Here is a 22,426-nt window from a genome sequence, read left to right as displayed (position 1 = left end):
AAATGAGGGCATCATGCAGGGTTATTTCAAATGATGTTCCTGATTTTGATTATAAATATTACTGGGTTAATTTGTTTCAAGACTATTTTAGTTGGTACCATTGGAAAGAAAAACTCATAAAGTTTCATTTACATTGGTTTGGGTGCATATCAGCTGTTTGTCAAGTCACTTGTTGCAAGTGCTGTGTAATGGCTGAATTTGAAGGCAGGAAAGCTTTTTGCCAGTTGGAATAAATATTACATTAACCAATCTGTTATTAGTGTACAACGACACTTTAGAACCAGGTTTAACGATTATCCTCCTAGTAACCACTATATTGGCAAGTGCCACTTGGAATTTAAGAGAAATGGCTGCATTTGAATGTTACTTGTAGTAGGGCTGAACTTAACAATGTGCTGCCTGAGATATGGAACGAGCTCGGTGGTCCGAATAATGACACACCCTGAACTGGCCTACAAGATCTCCGGACATCAGTCCCTGATTTTTTTCTTGTGGGGATACATCAAAGATAAGGCGTACACACCATCATTATCAGATAGCATACTTGAGATCCAATGCTATCGAAACAATAGACCTAGATACACTTTTCAAAGTCTAGCAAGAGCTTGACTACATTATTGACATCTGTCGTACCACAAGGGGTTCCCGTATCGAGCATTTACAGTTCTGTGTATCTGTGTCGAAACTTTTTGAGTTTTTCAAAAGTTGTAACCATTTTATTTCTTTGTATAACAAATAAAACTATATTTTATGTATGTATGAAATCATGAACATCATTTGTAATAGCCCTGTATATGAGAAAATACAAATAATTCAAATCTATCATGTAAGCTTTGCTTAGGTCCTTATTTGTTTATCGGAAAACAGAACAAATTTATACCGTGTTATGAATGATACGTTTACGGAATCATTTCGGATATTTATGTCTTCACTTCCAATAGGAAAGTTTAAATAAACTGTCATACCGGGAGGCGGCGAAGTAAGGCCCAAATATTACGCCCAATACCTGACAAAACCAGCTGCACTTAGTTTTGCAATTTCGTCTGTCACGACTTTTATATGTTTTATTGACTTGGACGATGTTTTATAAGCACCTGAATAAACATCACCTGTGTATTGTTGAAACACAGGTTTAATTTTAGATTTACATTGCATCGTAATAGAAAGCTGTCTTCTGTAATACATGACAAAATAGCAAATCAAATACTGTATTAAATTTAAAACTATTGAATAAATAAAAACTTCATATTTATCCTAATCTTACTAATATTATAAATGAGAAAGTTTGGATGTATGGATGTATGGATGGATGGATGTATGTTTGTGACAAGTAAACGCGAAAAATACTGGTCGGATTGGGCTGAAATTTGGTATGATGATAGCTCACATTCCCGATTAACATATCGACGCATTCTTATCTTAAAAGTCCTTTCGGGCTCCGCCCCAGTGGCTCTGGAGTTTTCCATGTTAACCTTATGAGTAATCGTATTTAAAAGGAATAAAAGCATTTTGTCAGCTGTTTCAACTACACAAGTTGGTTCTATGATATTGAATAGCATAAAAAAGTTACAAGGTTTGCCAACAAGGTGCAGTACTATTATTTTTTTACATTTATGACAACAGCTATCCTATTAAGGCCATAAAGGTAAAATTTTGTTTTTAAAAGGCTTATGTGTAACTATTTTATCAACAGATGTAAAGATCAAAATGTTTCTATTTCGTGTTCTCTTCCCGTTGCAAAGCACGGGTACAACAGCTAGTAATATTATAAATGAGAAAGTTTGGATGTATGGATGTATGTATGGATGTATGTTTGTGACAAGTGAACGCATTAACCACTGGACGGATTTTGCTGAAATTTGGCATGATGATAGCTCACATTCCCGATTAACATATAGGCATATTCTTATCTCAAAAATCCTTTCGGGCTCCACCCCAGTGGCTCTATAGTTCCCCATGTTAACCTTATGAGTATTCTTAATAAAAGGGAATTAAATAATTTAGTCAGCTGTTTCAACTAAAAAGTTGATTCTATGATATGCAAAAGCGTTAAAAACTTACAAGGATTACCAACAGGGTGCAGAACTATTATTTTTTTTTTAAATCTATGACAACAGCTAATTTGCAACCAAAAGGTGAGTGAGCGTAGCGAACGAACTTCATCCTGGAGGCGAGTTAGCGTAGCGAACGAGCTAACCTGAAGGCAAGTGAGCGCAGCGAACGAGCTCCAACCTAAAGGTGAGTGAGCGTAGCGAACGAACTTCAACCAGGACGTAATTGAGCCATGCGAACGAGCTCACTTATGAAGTAAAACGGGGCAAAGCCCGCGGGTACAGCTGAGTGAGCGTAGCGAACAAACTTCAACCTGGAGGCGAGTTAGCGTAGCGAACGAGCTAACCTGAAGGCAAGTGAGCGCAGCGAACGAGCTCCATTCTAAAGGTGAGTGAGCGTAGCGAACGAACTTCTACCAGCACGTTATTGAGCCATGCGAACGAGCTCACTTATGAAGTAAAACGGGGCAAAGCCCGCGGGTACAGCTAGTTGCTTATAATTATAACTCACTCTTTCAAAAACGACGACAGAAATCTGATGTAGATGTTGTTGGAAAGCATTAATATTTCGTTTGCATATGAGAACACAACTACTATATAGGATGGACAAATATTTTATCCATAACAGTGAGCTTGCAGCTCAATATTATTCCTACATAATTTTTAAAGTTACATTTAAAAGTCTTTACTTTCGGCCTATCTTTTCTAATATTCTTAGATCTAGTTAAAATTCATTACATTGTCAGTGAGTAAGGCATCATGTATCCGTTAGAGATGTAAACTAGATGTGTATTAGGGTTATTCGTCGATCTGAAACCATATTAATACTTTTCTATTTATGTGATTTCTGCATTAATAAACAAATACATGTTTAAAATATATTCATTGAAAGCCAATAAGAAAGGAAAATGTAAAACCTGAAAATAAAACCTGTAGCTATTATGTTTCGTCGAATCCTTCCTCTCTAGTATGAGATGAATATCTTACTCACTACCATTGGAAACTGTTGCTAATTTTCGAGACTGTAAAACCTCAGGAAAATAAAAGATTCGTTTTATGATCTCCGATATTAAATCATAAACTTGGCTGAAGATGGTAGAAAGGGTCTGCGGCCACTGATAAAGAATTATGTCCAATAAAGTTCTTTATCGCATTCAACGCACCGGCTGATCCTAAGTGTCTGGTTTTTATTTCCATCTTCCCCCCATTTATCATAAGTTTCTTAAAAAGGTTATTGGTGGTGGACGGTAGCCATTCTATAATTTCAACAACCTTTATTGTGACCTGTAATAGATAAAGAATATAATTGATTCAAGTACATTAATTAATAGCCAAAATTATTTTTGAGAAGATAATCCAGCTTAGTTAAGTAGTCATTAAGTAAATGTTGATTATAGATAGAAAGTGACTCAACATTATATATTAATCTTAACCTTTCTTTCAAAACACGTGTTGCCTCATTTGCTGGCAATATAATTAATAAACAAAATTCCAAAACAGCTAATGGAGAGAAGAATAACAAAGATAATCAAAGTTTGTGGGATTGAGGAAGAATACAGTTATCTTTGAGATATACAATACTGTAGTAAAAATGGAGGCAGTAATTATCTTATTACTATAGGAAGAAGTAGTTAAAGTTGGATGTGTCAATAAATTGCAAATAAAATCATAAATGAAGGTCAACAGACTTACACAAATGTGTATTTATGTCAGGAAGGAAACGATAAATTTACAACGTTCTCGCATGATTAACCTGAAGTTAACAACTTGACACTTGTGTATGGGTTGATAACCTTTAATATCACCTGGGTTAATTCTTCACAAGTGGTTACACCACAACCTAAAATTGAATGGGGTTTCTTTTAAAACAACATCAATTAAATCAATTTATTTAAACGCCAATTAATTTTTTTTCTCAAAGTAGAAAGTGAAGTAGGGACTAATTTGTAAAACAGCATGGTTAAATGGTTGTGGTTACATTATTATTAAGGTTTAGCATTTATAAAAAGTAATTAGTCATGTGAAACTTAACTTAGATGAAACTACTAATTTAAGTTTGTGTAATTTAGTTTTGCACCGAGCGAAATGTGACTAAGTTTTTCTTGTATCGTATTTAACCATGCTTCACCGATCAACCATATTCATTTAGAAATCGCATAGAAACATGTAATACTGCTGCTCTTGCAGTTTTATTGATTGGTGAGATCTTTTGTTAATGTTTAAAGTCTAGTTTAATTGTTTCTTTACAACCTATCCAATACGCCTAAACTTTAACGTGTTGTGGCCACCGCGTCGACTTATTATTGGTACTTATATTGTGTTTTCACGTGGCTTTTGTATTTTGGTAAAATGTAAATATATGCTCGAAGATGTCTCTGTTTTAATGAAACACGTCAGCAAAACACTATAGTGATTGTTTAATATTCTTACACTTTCTCAGAGTAAAGGACACTCTCTAAAACGATAAATGAATACTATACAGAATGGAGTATTATTCCATGACTATTGAAAAGTACCCATTAAAGCAAATATATCATGTGAATAAGGTTGGATTTAAAAATATTTTTGATATTGTCAATGACTCACTGGCTTCACGATTAGAGCATTATAAATATCTGGGAATTTAAACCCGGTGTGAGTGTTCAGTCTGATTTCAAGTACTTCAACTTCTTCACATCCATAATCGTGTAACTGACTAAGTATAAGCTTGATTAGATAAGGCACTGGGTATTGATCAGTACTCTCAACAATTCGTTCAGTGTCAGTGCCATGGATTTAGTATGGAGAATAATATTTATCGCATTACTAGCTGCCATTTCTGGGTGAGTTTCACTTTTGATGTAATTTTTATAATTTAGACGACCAGCCTAATTGTAAGATTGGAACAATTTAATTTTTCTTGTGAAAAATATTATGTGCATTGGTCATAACGAGTGAGTGTAACAAAAATTAACAAAAATACTGACTAGTTGTGAAAACGTATGACAATGAAGTAATTTAACAAGCCGGAAAAACCTTCAAAGTTTCTGTACTTTATTGTTAAACTTACGCAAGACACACAATGTTGAGTCAAATCTAATAGTCCAGCATTATTCTCAGATATTTTTCAAATTACTCCAGTGAATCATAGAAATGTTATAAATATCTTACCGCAAAAAAAAAACACTGGTTAATTTTATGATTATTATAAGAGCGTACGAGATTAACCAACCCTTGGCAGAGTAGCCAATCCTTAAAATTGTGGATTTACTGACTCTCTGCGTCTCCCATGTCTAAAATACACCTTGGATGTATAATACAAAAAACTGTATGTAGGCCTAGTATAAAAAACTCTTTATTTAAATTATGCTAGAGTACCGGTAATTTATATTTGATGTTTTAGGTCTTCAGTTCTAAAGAACGATACAAAAGTCTTCTCTGTAGGTCTAAGAAGAGTGAAGCAAAATCTTGTAGATCTGCGAAAATCACTTAAGGCGATTTCCAACTCCTTAAAGGATAAACAGAACGTTACTCTTCAAGACTTTTATGATGTAAGTTGTTGAATTTGTGTCATTTACTAACAGCTAAAGAGTTTACTTAAATACTATGACTTATTCAATATAGGCTTTTGGAATTAATAGAGTTTTACAAACAGATTAAACAATAGTTTGTTAAAACAACAAGGAATTGTATAAACATTAGATAAAAAATTGATCTCTTATCATTAGGAAATAAAATGTTAAACATAACTTTCCTTATAATTGAAACAAAATCGGGTGTATTATTAGTTGATCTGGTTTTGATTCACAGCGGGCGAGATACAATTAAGTATCAATTTAACTTATCAGTTTGTCTCAGAACTATAAACAAAGTTTCATAAGTAAAGATGTGGACAATACATACAAATCCTATGTATCGGTATTTGTTCTATGTTTGCTTTGTAATTTAATTTGGTGAACCAACAGTTCTGGTTGAACCCAACCAATCGACATTTTCTCAATCTTGGCCAGATTTGGCATATCAAGCAGAATAATAATCCTGCATGGATCAAAATTATGATTAGCAGATGTAGTTTTTTTTTTATAATTGCCTGCTTTAAGAGAATTTTACGAATAGTTTTCGCCTTATTTAGTATGTTTTCTTAAAAGTTGTACATTTAACATTTAACATGCCGTATAAAAAGCATTGTTTATAAGCAAGTGTTCTACATTAAATTATCTCAAAACATTGCCAGAAGTAGTTGTTCGTGTGTTTCGGGCGTTTATAGCTCGTCTTCATTTTCTACAAATATCATGCAGTTTTTGAGAATGCATTCTGAAATTTTCCTTAATATGACACTCTTATATTGTGAATCAGGGATTTCTTTTAAACCGCAAAAAAACTCTTGTTGGCACTAAATTCTTATTTAGTGCTCTGTGATAAGATATTTTATTAATTGTCTCATCATCCTGTTTTAAATATTTATTCTTTGACATAGGCCTAGAACCATTTTCTGTTCTTAAAACAAAACTGATTAACTGTAATAATTCGTCTTTAATATTTCTGAATATTGGAAACATCAATATTTACTCTCAAAAAAGCTGCTGAGTTCCTTTTTATGAACAACTGTTTTTTTATATCAAAATCTTTTCTGTTATTCTTATAAGAAAAATCTACCCTTGAGATCGCCTTGTGTCATTTAGGGAAGAGTTTTCAAATTCTAAAACCTTTTTGCAAAAATAAAAATTTAGAAAATTTTTTGACACCTCAAACGTTGAAATTGGTCCGCAAATAAGGGACTAGTGTTCACTAAAAACATATTATAGATATATAGAATGATTGTCAACATTTTTCTACGTATACCTACATATTATTTGAAACACAGTGTTTTTTATGTGTATTTAAACTGTGGAATGAAATTTTCTCTAGATTGTGTCTGATATTATAAACGCAAACGTTATAGATACTGCAACAGTCGTCCACGTCATTTTTGAGTTTGTATTCAAATAACTTAAACCAAAGCGTTTTCCTTATTGAAATAATGGATTTTACGTTGATGGTATTGACTTTTCAGTGGACTTTGGATTTCAGGCTTCAAACTTTATGTCAGCTTTACATGGTAACTTAAATGACCGCATGCTGTCTACAGGAGTGTAGGATCATAAGACTTCCCAAAGCGTGTTCAATTTCCCAAGCTGAATGGGTGAATTGTTTAGTAGTAATGGACAAAGAAATGTGTATAGTCCAATATGTATATAAAATTAATCTTAGTGTAGCAGGTTTGATGTTGGCAGATGTACTACTGCGGAGATATTACTATCGGCACTCCACCACAACAGTTCACGGTCCAGTTCGACACGGGATCAGCTGATCTATGGGTGCCCTCTCTTCAGTTTTGTGCTACCAACTCCTCCTTCTGTTGTAAGTAAAAGTACAGCGACGACTTTAAGTTGCACTTATTGCATGCTTATCGTAGAAAACACCCCATAGAGACAAGGTAAGTATGCAGTAAGTGCAACTCCCACGTACTTGCAGGCACCAACTTGCCGTCCCTATTTTTCCCGTATTAGTTCCGGTTTACACAAACCATTTGGTATCCTTTGTTTTTTACAACAAAAATCACAAAAACACATCAACTACTGTAGTAAGATTTAATGTTTGATTTGCCCTCCAGCGCATCATAACGTCTACAACCATAACGGCAGTGTGACCTACATCCGAGTGGGAACAAACTTCTCTATCCAATATGGCAAAGGGTCAACATCAGGCTTTGTGTCTAAGGATACCGTTAGAGTGAGTATAATTGTTTGGAACAAAAAGTACGCTATTTCATAAATAAAGTATAACTATCTGAGGTTCGTCCTACCATAGACTACCTAACACAAGTAGACTTCTCATCCCATTTTAAATTTTTACGCTCGATTTTCGTGTTTGGTTCATAACCGATGACATCCATTATTTTAGGGTTAATTTTATGATTTGTGATTTACTGTTTGGTTACATAACTAGAGGACAAGTTATTGTTTATTATTAGATCATTTTATTTGGTTAAACGAGGTTTTAAAAGACTAAGAAACAAATTGTAAACAAAACACGAACTCTACAGCGCACCGGACAGAACTAACAATAAAATTGGCTTCAGCTGTTCCATAAGGATGAGAAATCTACTAAAGTAGTATGTTTTATCTATCAATGGTAAATTAAAACTAGTGTACCTGTTGCTCGAAATCGAGCAATTGTCAAGTTCCGGTATTATACATAAGTTATTTTAAAACTACAGTAATAACAGTAATAATTTTCGATGAGTTAAAAAGACCCTACTAAATGCTTATGTAACTAATTGAAATACTCACGCTATTTAATAGCGCTTTGAAATAATAAACACTTCTTGTAAAAATATTTTAGAATTGTTTGGACCTCGCCTTATTTTTTCAGTGTTTTCTAAATATGTTTCCCGACTTAAAGCTGTTACCAGTAAACATTTCTTGCATGTATTTACTTGATCTGACTTTAGGTAAGCTTACTTTACCACTGTGACAACATGATGTGTATATTCTTCATGTGTTTTTTTACATCCAAAAAACTGGCAAAAATTATTCATCTCCCCAAGTGATTGTGCACCTGGATTCCCTAGCCGGGTTTTCCTAGGCGCGGAGTCGGCGGGCGAAGAGAGGAACGCGGAGAGCGGAATTGAAATTAACATGGCATTTCCGCTCCGCTTCTAGGAAAACAGTAACATTAAATTGCCTAAGACAAGTGGAGTCCGCTCTCCGCTCGCCGACTCCGCGCCTAGGAAAACCCGGCTTTACTGTGAGACTAGGCCTCTCCCCTACTCATCTCATAAGTATAAGTTTTCCTATTAAATGTCTCCTCCTCCTGTTTTCAATATTTCGCCTTTAAATTCAAGAAATTTTCTGTTCTTCCAACAAAACTGATTAACTGTTTAGATTTTGTTTATGACCTCATAAATAGTACAAACATCAATAATATTTACTCCCAAAAAGCTGGTGAGTTTATTTTTATATACAGCTGTTTTTGTTTTTAAATTTGTTTTCAATGCAATTCTTATGGGGAAAACGCGACCTTTGAGAGCGTCTCGTGCCCTTAAAGGTAAGAGATTTTAAATTCTAAAACCTTTATGCAAAACTACTAATTGAGACGAATAATTTGACACCTCAAACGTTAAAATTGGTGCAGCAATAACGGAGTAGTTTTGTTCACAAAAAACAGCCCTCACGTATTAATAAAAGGGACTAGTAAACACGTTGCTCAAAATCGAGCAATTGCAAAGAAGTGAAGTAGTTATTTAAAAACAAATAAAATTCATCGTAATTTCAGATGAGTTTAAAAGACTCAACTCATAGATTACGTACCTAACAGTTCCATATAATCAACATTTCTTGTAAATATATTATCATTTTTCAAAAGCTGATCTGGTTCATAAAATGTTTCCCACTTATAGCCGTATTAGGTCGTCCGTGTTGATCTTCGTCAATGATAATGTAGTCTGCGTGGTACCACCCATTGACGCCAGTACGTTTACTAATTTCAGTAATTTTTTTATAGCGATAACATTTTGTTTACATGACTAAGAACTACCTGATTTTCTGCATAACCGCTTTGTCGCAATTTTTCTCAAGAAATACAGTACTATGCCAATTAATTTTTCTTATTTAGTAAAATATAACAAATTGTCCAGGCTTTCTAGATTTTTTACATTGAAATACGTACGAATGTAAATTAAAATAGTAAATATTTAATTTAATCAAAATCAGTAAATGTACCATACAATGCGTTTCATTGAATCGAAAAATAAATAACAGCAATTAAATTATACAGCTGATCAAAATGTGAACAATTATGTTCTTCATAAGGATAACATGGGAAATTTAACAGCCACTGGGGCAGAGCCCAAGGGACTTTTTCAAAAATGTAAGGCCAGTTTGCAAATCTACGCGACACGCCCTTTCCAATGAGACGTCAATGGATAAAATCGGTTAAGAAATGGCGGAGGAGTTCAACCGACAAAGTTTCATGTACCGTATTAATTATATAGACTAGATATAGTTCAGAACAGCTGGTTTACATATGCATACAGGAAAATTCTGTCAGTTCAAATGTGAAAACATACTTCGTAAACAAATGTCACTTAGTCATTAAATTATATAATTATACTAGTGCACCTGTTGCTCGAATTCGAGCAATTGCAAAGTATTACAGGCGTTATTTCAAAACGAAAAGCAGTCATAACTTTCGATGACTTAAAAAAGTCAACTCAAAGATAATTTAATCAATCACTTCACTCCAGTTATTGAAACTGAAAACGAGCTCTTGTGTCTATCATGTGTTTACTATGAACAGCTGTAATTAATACAAATCATTCGTCTGTTTAAGTAAACAAAATCTTTTCTTCATAAGACAAACATTGACATTTTGAAGGTCTGTGAGGCAAAGCCCGAAGACTTTTATTACAGGAATTGGTGAAAGGGGGTGTCTACACAAAAAATCCTCAATTTTGGCACCTCGTTTGTAAAAATCCATCAATTATTAATGGAGGAGTAGTGTTTAGTATAAATCCCCTTCACGTATTATATATAAGGATGCTATGAATTTTAAATGTAATAATTTTACAATAAACCAGCAACTTAGTCGATGTACAAAGCCTTGAAGTGAGATCGGAGGCCGATTTTTCACACTGGTTGTAAGTAGCTACTACATACCACCTTTCATTGCATTCTATCACTTATCTTATCTTACCTCGGTGGCCACTGAATAAGAGGTTTGTGGCGGCCCAAAAATATGCTTCCATTCTCTTCTTATCACCTGCCTCTTCTGATGTACAGTCTGGAGATGCCTTTCTTTACTTGGTCTTTCCGCTTCATTCTTGGTCTTCTAATTGGTCGCCCACCGTGTCGCTCTCCTCGGAATACACTGTTAACAGTTAAAGTATCTACTCTTCTCCACGCATGGCCTGCCCATCTCACCTATTTACGTTTAGGCAGCGCCACACTGTATCTGGGTGCTTATACATTTCTCTTAAATCCCTGTTATTAAAACCTAAATTAAATGTTAATCAGTTTTAAAGTAAATAGGTGAAGTAAAAACAACATTTCGAAGAAACTGAATTTAAGAATTGAAAGTATGGCTCCAAAATTCCATTCTTTTCAAAATTATCTTTAGTTCAACACCAGAGTCATGAACATCCATCTAGTGGTTAATTTAGTATCTTCGGATAAACCCCTCTACCAGCACGATTAAACGCATACAGTTGGTTTGATCAAAGATAATTTTGCTTAGATGTATCAAGTATGCGAGAAGATAAATGCAAAATCGACATTATTTTAATTAACTAGCAACAGTTTTTTTAATGAAGTGGTGGTAAGATATTACAATACAACTGGCGTGCAGTTTAATACATGTTTTTCTAGACTAGTTAATTCATTCGCTTTCACCAGACTATGATGTTTTTAGCTGTTTTACATACATTAATTGGTGGCTGAAAGTTACGTTTTGCTGGCAATGCCAGCTGTCATAATCATTTGGGGACCGAGCAGGTTTTTGCATCCCAAGGGCCGCAAAATCAGCTGCCCGCTTACTTTAAAGAATACACAATCAGAAACCATAGCATTGCAATAGAATTGTTTTATTGTCACCGCTGCCTAGCAACTATTTATTGTTATTTTTGCTGATTCCTCAAATTATTCCTTCACATAACCTTAAAGTTGTATTTGTGTTGGCTATCAGTGTGCATTATTAGTGTGGTGAATAGTAGTAATAGGATATAGTGGGGTGAAAAATAGCGTTCGTACCACGGGCCGAAATGTTATTGCAACCCTCGATCATATTGAAAACTATCTTGAGCCAGCAAAACCTCATTTTCGGCCCTAGGTACGAAATATACTATTTTATATTTGAAGCAGACCAAATGTTGTTACTTTGGACATTTGCCGAATCAAAATATTGTTGATCCTTCATAAAAAAAATTGTTGAAATTATTTCCTTAGTATTTCATAGAAGTAATAAACCGGCCATAAACAGGTTTGTATACTTACCTTTGGATAAAATATATTTTGTTGATGAGTAAATAGCCTAAAAAAAGATTTCCTTGTATCGGTAAATTTATTTCAACCGTCTTCTTGGGTTGCACAGGTGATGGACACTTCAATAACCAACCAATTGTTTGGGGAGTCAACTAAGATTTCCAGCGAATTCTTCCCCTCCAAGTTCGATGGTATCTTTGGCCTAGCTTATCCCAAGCTGTCCAAGATAAAAACAGATCCTCCATTTGTTACTATGATGAAGAGTGGGGTGCTAGACCAGCCGGTATTCGCTTTCTACCTAAACAGGTCCAAAGTCATACCTTACAATGTGTTTGCTTATATTCGTCACGTGAAAATCCCTATGAATTAAAATACATATTAAAATGCACATAATTTTACATAAAATATAATACACATAAAATACCTAATGGCTTTATTCCATAACAGGCGTAGTCCCAAAATTAGCTCAGTTAATTTAACCTAAGCCTAATAATAAAGAGCAGACAGAATACACTCCATTTTGTACTTAAATCTAACATTTCAAACACTTAAGTTTTTTTGTGAAAACAATATTATGATTTATGTTTTTATTGAATTAATTTTGTTGAGAAATCTAATTCTTATATCAGTTTTGTTATTTAGAAGAAACATTTACTTACATGAACCTCTTTTGATTGATTGCAATTTTACAGCACTATGATTCAACTAAAACTACTCCTTTAGACATAATCACATTTCCCATCTATGCTACATGCCTAAATAGCAGTAAGTTTTGAATTTACAGCCGGTCAGACCCCATCTGAAGTATACAAATTAACAAAAAGGCAGAACTAAGTATCATTATCTAATTAAATATTATATTTAGTCTGTTAGTCACAGATTTTAAATTTACTATTTTAGAGATGGGAAAAACAGTAAATGTTTACTTTAACACAATTAATACTCGAAGAAAATTGACGTAAGTGATTAATGGAAAGTCATTTGTTTATTTTCGGCACAAACAACTAATGAAACAACCTTCTATCCTTAGATTTTCTGACATGGGTGACGACGGCGAACTAGTCTTTGGTGGGATTAACCCAGCCAGATACACCCCTCCATTTACATACACTCCTGTCATAGACCAATCATACTGGCTCATAAAAGTTGATGGGTAAGTATGTGAATGAATTTAAATATCTAATAATTGGTGATACCTTATAAACATAGTATGGATAGAAACTAAAAAATGGTAATCTCTTATGTGTTTTTGACTCAAATTTTCACAAACGTCCACCATAAATACGACGATACATACGTCGTAGCAGGTAAGCAAATATATGTTTAATTCTACTTTAGATAAACTAATATAAAAAGTATGTTTACAAAAATTATTTAGTAAACGATTTCAAAATTTCAATTCACCACTTTCTAGAAACAGAATTGAATTATATACATAAAAAACATAACATTACAGCAATTTACCAACAGCTTTTACAAATATTTGAGTTAAATAAAGAATACTGTAGCAGTCGTGTAGTTGACATCTCTTATCTAAAGGTAGGTCTACCATTATATAAAAGTAATAACTTCTTTTTTAACATCAAACCTATCTATAAGCATTATGAACAGTGCATAAACGGCTACATTATTTTTGAATCAGGGCCTAACCGTTCACTTTATTTAGGAACAGTGCCTGGTCCTTAAATTTATTAAAGCCCGCTACACACGGTCAGTTCGGTGTGTCAGTTTGGTGGGATCATTTCTAACTGTCACTTCTAACTGAACGCAGCATTTGCATCCACACGGTCAGTTCGGTGTGTCAGTTCAACGTGTTACCTGGGGGTGTAATCCTCCCAGGTACGCTTCCCTTGCTGGGAAGTCCTACTCGTTCGTATGTATTTTCATAAAAATTGTTATTTTCCTACACATGACAGATTTGTTGGTGATGAGATGGATCTCTTACACCTTTCCCACATTACCTTAAAGAATAATATGATTACTAAAGTTATTATTTGTTGTAAATTGTGATAACCTTCATATGAATTATGACTTAAATGACAGTAAACAAACTGTAAACAAAAAATGACATCTACAGTACACCGGACAGAACTAACAAATACATTTTCTTCAGCTTATCCTTAAGTATGAGAATTCTACTAAGGAAGTATATTTTATCCATGGTATAGGTTATATAATGACGCTTCGTATGCTCAAATACCAAAATTTGACTAACTGAACTGACGCGGCGGTACACACGCTCACTTCGGACTGACATCAGTTCGGTGTGTCACACCGAAATGATGAATTTTCATCAGTCCATCAGTTCAGTTTTTTGATGTGAGCTCACATCAATTCGGCGTACACACGATCAGTTCGGTGTGTCAGTTCGATGTGAACACACCAAACTGACACACCGAACTGACCGTGTGTAGCGAGCTTTAAGTAGTGCCTGACCTATCACATTGTTTTGAAGCGGTGCCTGTTACACGACCTGTTACCTGTTACATGATTTTGAAGCAGTGTCTGACCTCTAACATTATTTTGGAGCACTATCTGACCATTCACATGATTTTGGGGTAATTCCAGACCATTCACATGATTTTGGGGGTAATGCCCAGACCATTCACATGATTTTGAAGCAGTGTCTGACCTCTCACAGTATTTTGGAGCACTATCTGACCATTCACATGATTTTGGGGTAATGCCAGACCATTCACATGATTTTGAAGCAGTGCCTGACCTATTACAGTATTTTGGAGCACTGTCTGACCAGTCACATTATTTTGGAGTAGTGCCAGACCATTCACATTATTTTGAAGCACTACCTGACCTCTCAAATTATTTTGTAGCCCTACCTGACCTCTCAAATTATTTTGAAGCACTACCTGACCTCTCAAATTATTTTGTAGCACTACCTGACCTCTCAAATTATTTTGTAGAATTGCCTGACTGGTCACGTATTTTGGAGCAGTACATCATAGTGGAAAAGTCCTCATGACAGTACATACACCATGACCGGTCAAATTATTTGAACGAAATGTCTGACCGCTTACATAATTTTGGAACAGACCCTGGCCGGTCAAATTATTTAGGAACAGTGCCTCCGGTCACATCATTTTGAAGCAGGCTCTGGCTGGTCACATTAATTTGAACCAGTGCGTGACTGGTCAAATTATATTGTAGAATTGCCTGAACGGTGATATTATTTTGGAGCAGTGTTTTTTTAGTAACACCCTTTAAAACATTGCTGTTCAGAGTTAGTCTACAGAAGCAATGCTGCGCACAAAACCAAAAGTATATAAGTTTTATTTAAATATTATTATCTCCCATTAATGTGAAATAGCTTATCTGCATTAAAAAATAAGTAAGGCATAGGCATTATATGTATAATGATATAATGATGTTTAATTTAAAACAACCAAATATGTTTGTCGATCTCTATGTTACAGGTTGATCGTAGACTCAACGCCATTCACTACGGCTTTTGCAGCAACTCCTGACTCTGGGACTAGTTTGATCCTTGGACCCTCTGACGTTATGACAGCCTTAAACACAGCGATGGGCGCTCAGTACGACCGGGGCAGTGGCCTATACATTGTACGTTAGTAATTGACGAATTTTTAGTCAGCTAATATATCTTAACGAATCCAAACAAACATTTAGGAGGAAATACAATTCAAAGTCTTTCAAGTTAAGAGTTAAGTTTGGTTAGTTTAGTCGATGATATTGACAAACTCCTAACATACACAAAAACCTAAGCTGAGATCTTTTGTCGTTTGTAAAAAAATTAACTTTTTTAAAGGAACAATGTGTACTTGTGACCCTTCTTTTCCATGCGTTTAGGAAAAGGTAAACGTTATTTTGTTTGTCATTACCATAAATTATACTAATCATGCAAATGCATGATTAGTTTCAACGATGGTGGCAAGACTGTCAAAACTGATGGTAAACACTGACATTAGATGAACGAAGAAATACTCGTAAATCCCACGTGTCGATTGTTGAAACTACACGTTTTTATCCTCATAAGTAAACGTAGCTTGTAAATGATGTGCAGCTATATGGTTAGTGCCTTCATACATTAATTGGTTTTAATACAAATTATTAAATATATTCTGCATGTACAATAATTTCTATATATTCTAAACATATTCTACTACATGAATTTAGTAGTTTGAGAGTTCTACTATAAAAACCAAGCTGCTGATACCTTTTGAAATACATCTGAATCAATTTTGTACTTGGGATTCACTGTCAAATCTGTCTTACATAATAACATCTTTATTTTGGAATTTTAATTTTTTTCTGTAAAAGGTATATATGGTTTATGATTTCGAAAATTATCTCATGATAAATTATAGTTTTAATGAATAGTTATCCATTTATCCATTAGTTACTATTTATTAAATAACCGTAGTAATTATTATTTTATTTTTCAGGTTAACTGCAATTCATTATCAAGTATGCCAGTTGTGTCATTCAACATAAGCGGAACATTTCTAAACCTCAACCCAGCAGACTACGTTATAGTGGTATTTTTATGTCTTCCTTATAGCTATAATTATTTTATTCAGCTTATTATTGATTACTGTAACATTCTAAATAGTCCCTATGCGTTCCCTATCAGTGGGTTAAATTAACAACAAGTTTCCAAATGCCACATTTTCTCGATTACTTTCCTTGAACCAATATTGTTGTAAATACACATCTTTCACAAAGTACGAGTGAAAATAACCTTCCTCACATATAAACTTTGTTGCTTAAGTGTAGACCACGATTAAGGTGCATTAAACCTTAGAACCTTAGGTTTAGGCATTTTAAACCTTTTGTTTAATTAGTGATTATTATCATCAAAGCGAAATTTACACTATTTATCTGGTTAGGTCTGTTTGGATAAAGAAAATAGTTAACATTATATTAAACTAATAAATCCTAAGCGTCGTGGTCTAATGTATTTCTTATAAAAGCTAGTTAACCTCTTTATTGTATAGTAAAAATGTGAACACGAAATATGATCTCACAGCACAATAAGTCTATGGTCACGGGAAGTTAAGTTAAGTGAGGGGGGAAGAATAAAACTATTGACTATTCATCTGATTTTAAAATCCATGTTGAAAATAAGGTAAAGATAGGACAGCTTGGGCAAACCCTTAATCATAATCTCAATAGAGAGAAGAAGATACTAAAAGATCCTGACGTTAAAATTAGTGTATTTGTGTGGGATAGTACCGGGTTTGTGGTATATAGTAACCAGATGAAAGATGTTTCTTTCCAATTATCTGAATTAAAACTTTAATGTTTAAATTGGTGTAAATACCTTCTATTAGGTAATCCATACAATTGCAAGAGCAACTAAACTCCGTTCAAAAATTGTAGGCTGTTTCAGGAGAGGAAATCTGTCCATTTCACTTTTCCCTACCTTTAAAACAATAGTTTAATAGCTGAGGCTTACCAGCTCAGTCAGCTGCATAATATACATTAAGTAAAAAATAGTGGCAAACTTCTCCTCAAACCACCTAAATTGTTTGAATGGAGTGTAGTTTCGGCTTCTACATAGACAGCATCTTGCGGCGCAAAGTCATTTTATTATCTTTAAATAAAGATTGTCATGTAAAACACGTAAGAAATTTAGATTTTTTTAAAGTTTTATAATGGATAACGGACGACGTTAATCCGGTGGTTTTGGAGTAGGTACACAGTTCACCGGTCACTGACCGTGGTAACGTAGGTGGTGACCGCACTGCGGTAGGTAGTCCGCTATCTTACCACTCCAGGTTTGACACCGCAATAACACAAAAATAAAACTTAAAAACATAAATATAAGCCCTTTGCCTTTTATATGATCCAGATCGAGCAGAGCAACGAACGGGTGTGCATCAGTGGCTTCGCTGGTAGTCTTGACCTTCCTCTGTTTGTTCTGGGGGATGTGTTCATGAGGAAGTACTACACGGTGTTTGACATGGGACAAAACCAGGTGGGCTTCGCCCTGGCGGTGCATAGCGATAACTCCTCCACAGCAATGATCAGCAGCGTCAGCACACTCACGGTGTGCGTCAGCATGGTGTTCATGTTATACAAATCTAAAATTGTTTTGGATTAAAGGATGTGAACAATGATAAAAAAGTTTTCATGGTATGGTAATATGATTTTTTTTATAAAGTCGAACATTAAATAAATACATCTTAATGTAACATATTCCTTCAATTCATAATACCCTAAAATATATGATAGCAATAACAAACTATTTGTATTTTGGAGATTTTACCAAGTGCAAACCTTTTATCCATCCAGGCTAGTGTGTTCGATCCTAAATATTTCTCTAGACATTCCCCGTTATTGTTCCCTGATATTACAAGCTATAACTTACCGCTATTTTTACATTCCAAACCTCAGGTATTATGCAGTAGAATCCGCATTTCGTACTGTTTTTGTATGCTTTACTAGGGTTAGCTATTTATTCAAAAGTAGTTTATCCATCTTGTTGGTAGGGATTTTTTTACCAGCAAAATAAAACCCTGTAAATATTAAATTTTAAAACAATAAATATGTTAGTAAAACCTGATTGTTTATGTTAAAATTAATTCGTTTAACGTGTTTTTCTGAAACAAATATATGATTCAGGGCAGAAAAACACTAGGAGATTAAGTTGAATGTTTATCGATTTAACCAAGAAGATTCAGTGGAAGGGAAATAAAACAACGGAAAATCTTGATTTATGTTAAAGTGAAATCCACTTGTACCACTTCTTTTGTAGATGGCTGACCTTGGTTGCAGATGAACCAAGACCTCCAGACGGCTTGTCCTCCTGATGACATGCCCTCTACAGAAATGTTGACGTCATAGTCGCCACCCCTTTTCTGAGTGCTCTTTCTGAAACCCTCATTTTTACTCCCATTAAACTCTTCATTAACTTAAACCTTTAGTCAAAGATTACTGAATTGAACTGGTAAAAAGTAAATATTTATTTATTTAGAGCATCACAATACATCGATAAAATTTACATGTAATAGTCAAATCAACTCAAATCTAGATATATTAAATTAAAGAACTTAAGTAAGTAAAAAAAATATAAATCATAATAATAATAAAATGACATAAACAAACATTTACTGATTTTCAAAAGAAATTTCTAAAGAATAGAATGCCTTCTCCAATTGCCACGATTTTAAATGAGTTTTGAATTTAGTTAATGGTTGAATTTGTTTTATACTTAGTGGCAGTTTATTATAATTGTGGGCCCTATGTACCGTGGTGACAAATGGGACAAGTTTAGCCTATGTTGTGCAGCTTTGGAAGAGTTTTAAAATCTTGTATTATAATTGTGGTCAGATTGTTTTAGTATGAATGTGTCAAAGTTTTCCTTAACTATTAAAGCAATTCGATAAATATATTTGCTATAAAAGGTAAGAACGTAAGAAAGAAGGTAGAAGGTAAGGAAGAAGGTATTTAGGTTTGAATATTAATTAGTATATATATATTTTTATTGTCCAGAGATCAAACAAAAATTTGCTTAAATTATGGATTGGCTACTTAACCACCATCAATAATACTAGTAACTTACGATAAATGGAGGGATAATAGAAATAATAACCAGGATGCGTTGAATGTGATAAAAGTTTATTGGACATAATTCTTTATCAATGGCCACATCCCTTCCAACCATCTTCAGCCAAGTTTTATGTTTCAATATCGGAGGTAATAAAAACCTTTTAGTCTCTTAACACTTTATTTTTTTAAGCTAGCAATTAATTGAAGCAATGGACTAATTTAGATCATTACATATTGTTGTCTCATACTAGAGAGAAAAAAACATACATGAAACTTAATTTTGTTACAATATCGGTTCCCATGATCTATCAAGGAATATACTTTGCTTAATTAACATTTGTGTTTGTTTGTTTGTTCATAGAATCGTCATAAATCAAAGAGAAATAAGTATGTAGTAATGTATCACAATGTCATAAGTGATAACCTTAAATAAAAGAATACGTCTCTGATGGAGAAATAGTTATTTGTGCAACTAGTGAGAAAAGTGAGCAATTGACTCACTCGAGAGAAATCCTTACTCACGAGCCGTAGTCGAGTGAGGAATGGTTTCTCGAGTGAGGCAATTGTACTTTGAACTCGAGTTGCACATTATACTTTTCCTACAGTTACCATAAAACAAATAAATTTGTGAAGAAACATAACCTATTTTTACACAGAAGTGAACTTTTAATATAACATTTAATGTGAAGTGACAAATACAACAGTACAACAGCTGACCAGCTGATTTACAGCCAGTGCTGCCAACGTATTTCGCGCGCATACGACGTTGCTTGCATGTTACGCGCTCACTATTTCGTGCCTTCACGTTGCAAATCTGGAGTGAGACAAAGTAATTAGAGTGAGACAATGTTAACATTGTCTCACTGATGAGCGAATTGGCCACTTTGCTTTCTCAAATCAGTGAGAGAACATGTACATTGTTAGGTAACTGTAGGAAAAAGTTATTTTGAAATTAAAAATTACAATCACGTTTTCACCTCTTCACTTAGTTATACAATAAAAATGTAATAACTTCCTAATGATCCTCAGTTATAAGAATATTAAAAAAGGTCTCAAGTCAAACTATAATCAAACCATAACTAAGAACCGTCTTGTCGGTTGTATATTTTTTCTTGTTTTACAGGAAGTACTTTAAATAGTACCTGTCAAAATGTTTTTCACCACACTATGATGTTTTTAGCTGTTTTACATACGTCAATTGGTGGCTGAAAGTTAGGTTTTGCTGGCCATGCCAGCTGTCATCGTCATTTGGGGACCGAGCATGTTTTTACATTCCTAGGGCAGCAAAATCAGCTGCCCGCTTACTTTATTTAAACATAAATGCATATTAAAAATACAATCAGTATCCATTGGATTGCAATAGAATTGTTTTGTTGTCACCGCTGCCTAGCAACTATTTATTATTATTTTTGCTGATTCCTCAATTAAATTTGTAGTTCTGTTGACTATCAGTGTGCATTATTATTGTGGTGAATAGTGGTATTAGGGTATAGTGTGGTAAAAAAAATTCGTACCACGGACCGAAATGGTTTTGCAGCTCTCGACCGTTTTAAGTCCTAGACTTCGTCTCGAACTTAAAACCCTAATTTTCGGCCCTAGGTACGAAATATACTATTAAGAGCATCAGATTAACAGCTGATTGTTACACCAATGGAAAGGGCGTGCTTACATGTTTGATTTGCCAATTTTATATTTTGTTTTAGTTGCTTAGATAAGTACCACAACGCTTGTGAAGAAATGGCTATAACAATAACATGAAAAGCATTTCATGTTTTGGAGTTTGCTCGTACTAATGCTAGTTAGAGTTCAGCGTAACTTTCGTTCCAATTTTAGGAAGAAGGCTCCTCATCGGAAATGCTTGGCTCATTCGATAAGGCAATTTAAGACGACTGGATGTTTGTGTTCCGGGAACAGGTTGGGCCGTCCTCGGACTTCGTCAGACGCTGTGGAGAGAATTCAGGCCAAGTTTTGACTTTTGTAGTAACCATTTGTTGACAGTCTCCGTGTTACTCAACTAAGCAACTGAGGCAAAACATTACCTTGCTAAAACAAACTTATAAACACTACAGGTGCAACTAATCAATAGAGATGTTGTATTTAAATTCTATACTCTTGGCTCGACGTATTCATTAACATCCAATATGAAACTAAATAGATGTTTGTGACGATCTTATAAGGAAGTTCGATTGCCATTACCTTAGACAATGAGATAGGACTTAGCTCAGGGATAATCTACATTTTAATTATTGTGTTCCAAGTTAACCCAGTATTTTTAACAATTGGATCAAACGTTTTATTTTACGGCTAATTCACGGCTTTGGCAACGGGATACTCATTTTAGAATCTTATGTATCTTATAATGTTTGAGATCCTAAAATATAGTATTATATTGCTAATTTAAACGGTTACAAGTTCTGACACAATACTTGTAAGTTAACCCATCAACAATTCATTTAGTCGAACTGTTCCGGACTGTAAGCCAGACTCTAAGCTGGTATGTGCATTAGCCAAAGTTAGTTAAGGTATGTGGAGACGACAAGCTTTCACAACTTATGAATATTTTGGATATATATATATAGTTATGTTGTGTATATGTGTTATTAAATGTTACAATAATTAAATATAATTGATTTTAATGACCTTCTGGCATATTTAACCGCAGATAGCAATGCATGTTCGGTTTTAAATACTTACACGATAGAACTATCGTGGGGGGAGCGAGTAGGTGGTTACGTGGTTAGAGCGCGGGATTATGGTTCCTGGGGTTCCGGGTTCAAACCCTGCCAAATCACCAATGGATATTATTTAAGTGATATTGCCTTAACCCCTAGGTCTAGCCTGAAGTAA

The 22,426-nt window shown here is 34.2% G+C and overlaps 1 protein-coding gene across 1 annotated transcript; it reads left to right on the top strand.

Annotated features, from left to right (window-relative positions):
- Positions 1-4,774: 4,774 nt before the first annotated feature.
- On the top strand, positions 4,775-18,193 carry LOC128989038 (lysosomal aspartic protease-like). The gene is made up of 9 exons (XM_054410894.1): positions 4,775-4,873; positions 5,434-5,581; positions 7,304-7,430; positions 7,684-7,802; positions 12,159-12,355; positions 13,080-13,202; positions 15,481-15,628; positions 16,471-16,563; positions 17,880-18,193. The coding sequence occupies exons 1-9, from the start codon at positions 4,821-4,823 to the stop codon at positions 18,129-18,131; spliced, it is 1,260 nt and encodes a 419-aa protein (XP_054266869.1). The 5' UTR covers positions 4,775-4,820; the 3' UTR covers positions 18,132-18,193.
- Positions 18,194-22,426: the final 4,233 nt, after the last annotated feature.

The sequence above is a fragment of the Macrosteles quadrilineatus genome, unplaced genomic scaffold (assembly GCF_028750875.1).
Source record: "Macrosteles quadrilineatus isolate MER2022 unplaced genomic scaffold, UCM_ALF_1.0 Scaffold_3__2_contigs__length_128488019, whole genome shotgun sequence".
Lineage (NCBI taxonomy): Eukaryota > Metazoa > Arthropoda > Insecta > Hemiptera > Cicadellidae > Macrosteles > Macrosteles quadrilineatus.
The sequence above is the reverse complement of the archived record's forward strand: the minus strand, read 5'-3'. Positions and strand labels throughout refer to the sequence as shown.

Bases quoted from the DNA above. Each gene is read 5' to 3' on its own strand.
- LOC128989038 (XM_054410894.1), top strand. From the start codon at position 4,821: ATGGATTTAGTATGGAGAATAATATTTATCGCATTACTAGCTGCCATT. The intron at 4,874-5,433 runs GTGAGTTTCACT...TTGATGTTTTAG, and splicing joins TTACTAGCTGCCATTTCTGG to GTCTTCAGTTCTAAAGAACG. The intron at 5,582-7,303 runs GTAAGTTGTTGA...TGATGTTGGCAG, and splicing joins CTCTTCAAGACTTTTATGAT to ATGTACTACTGCGGAGATAT.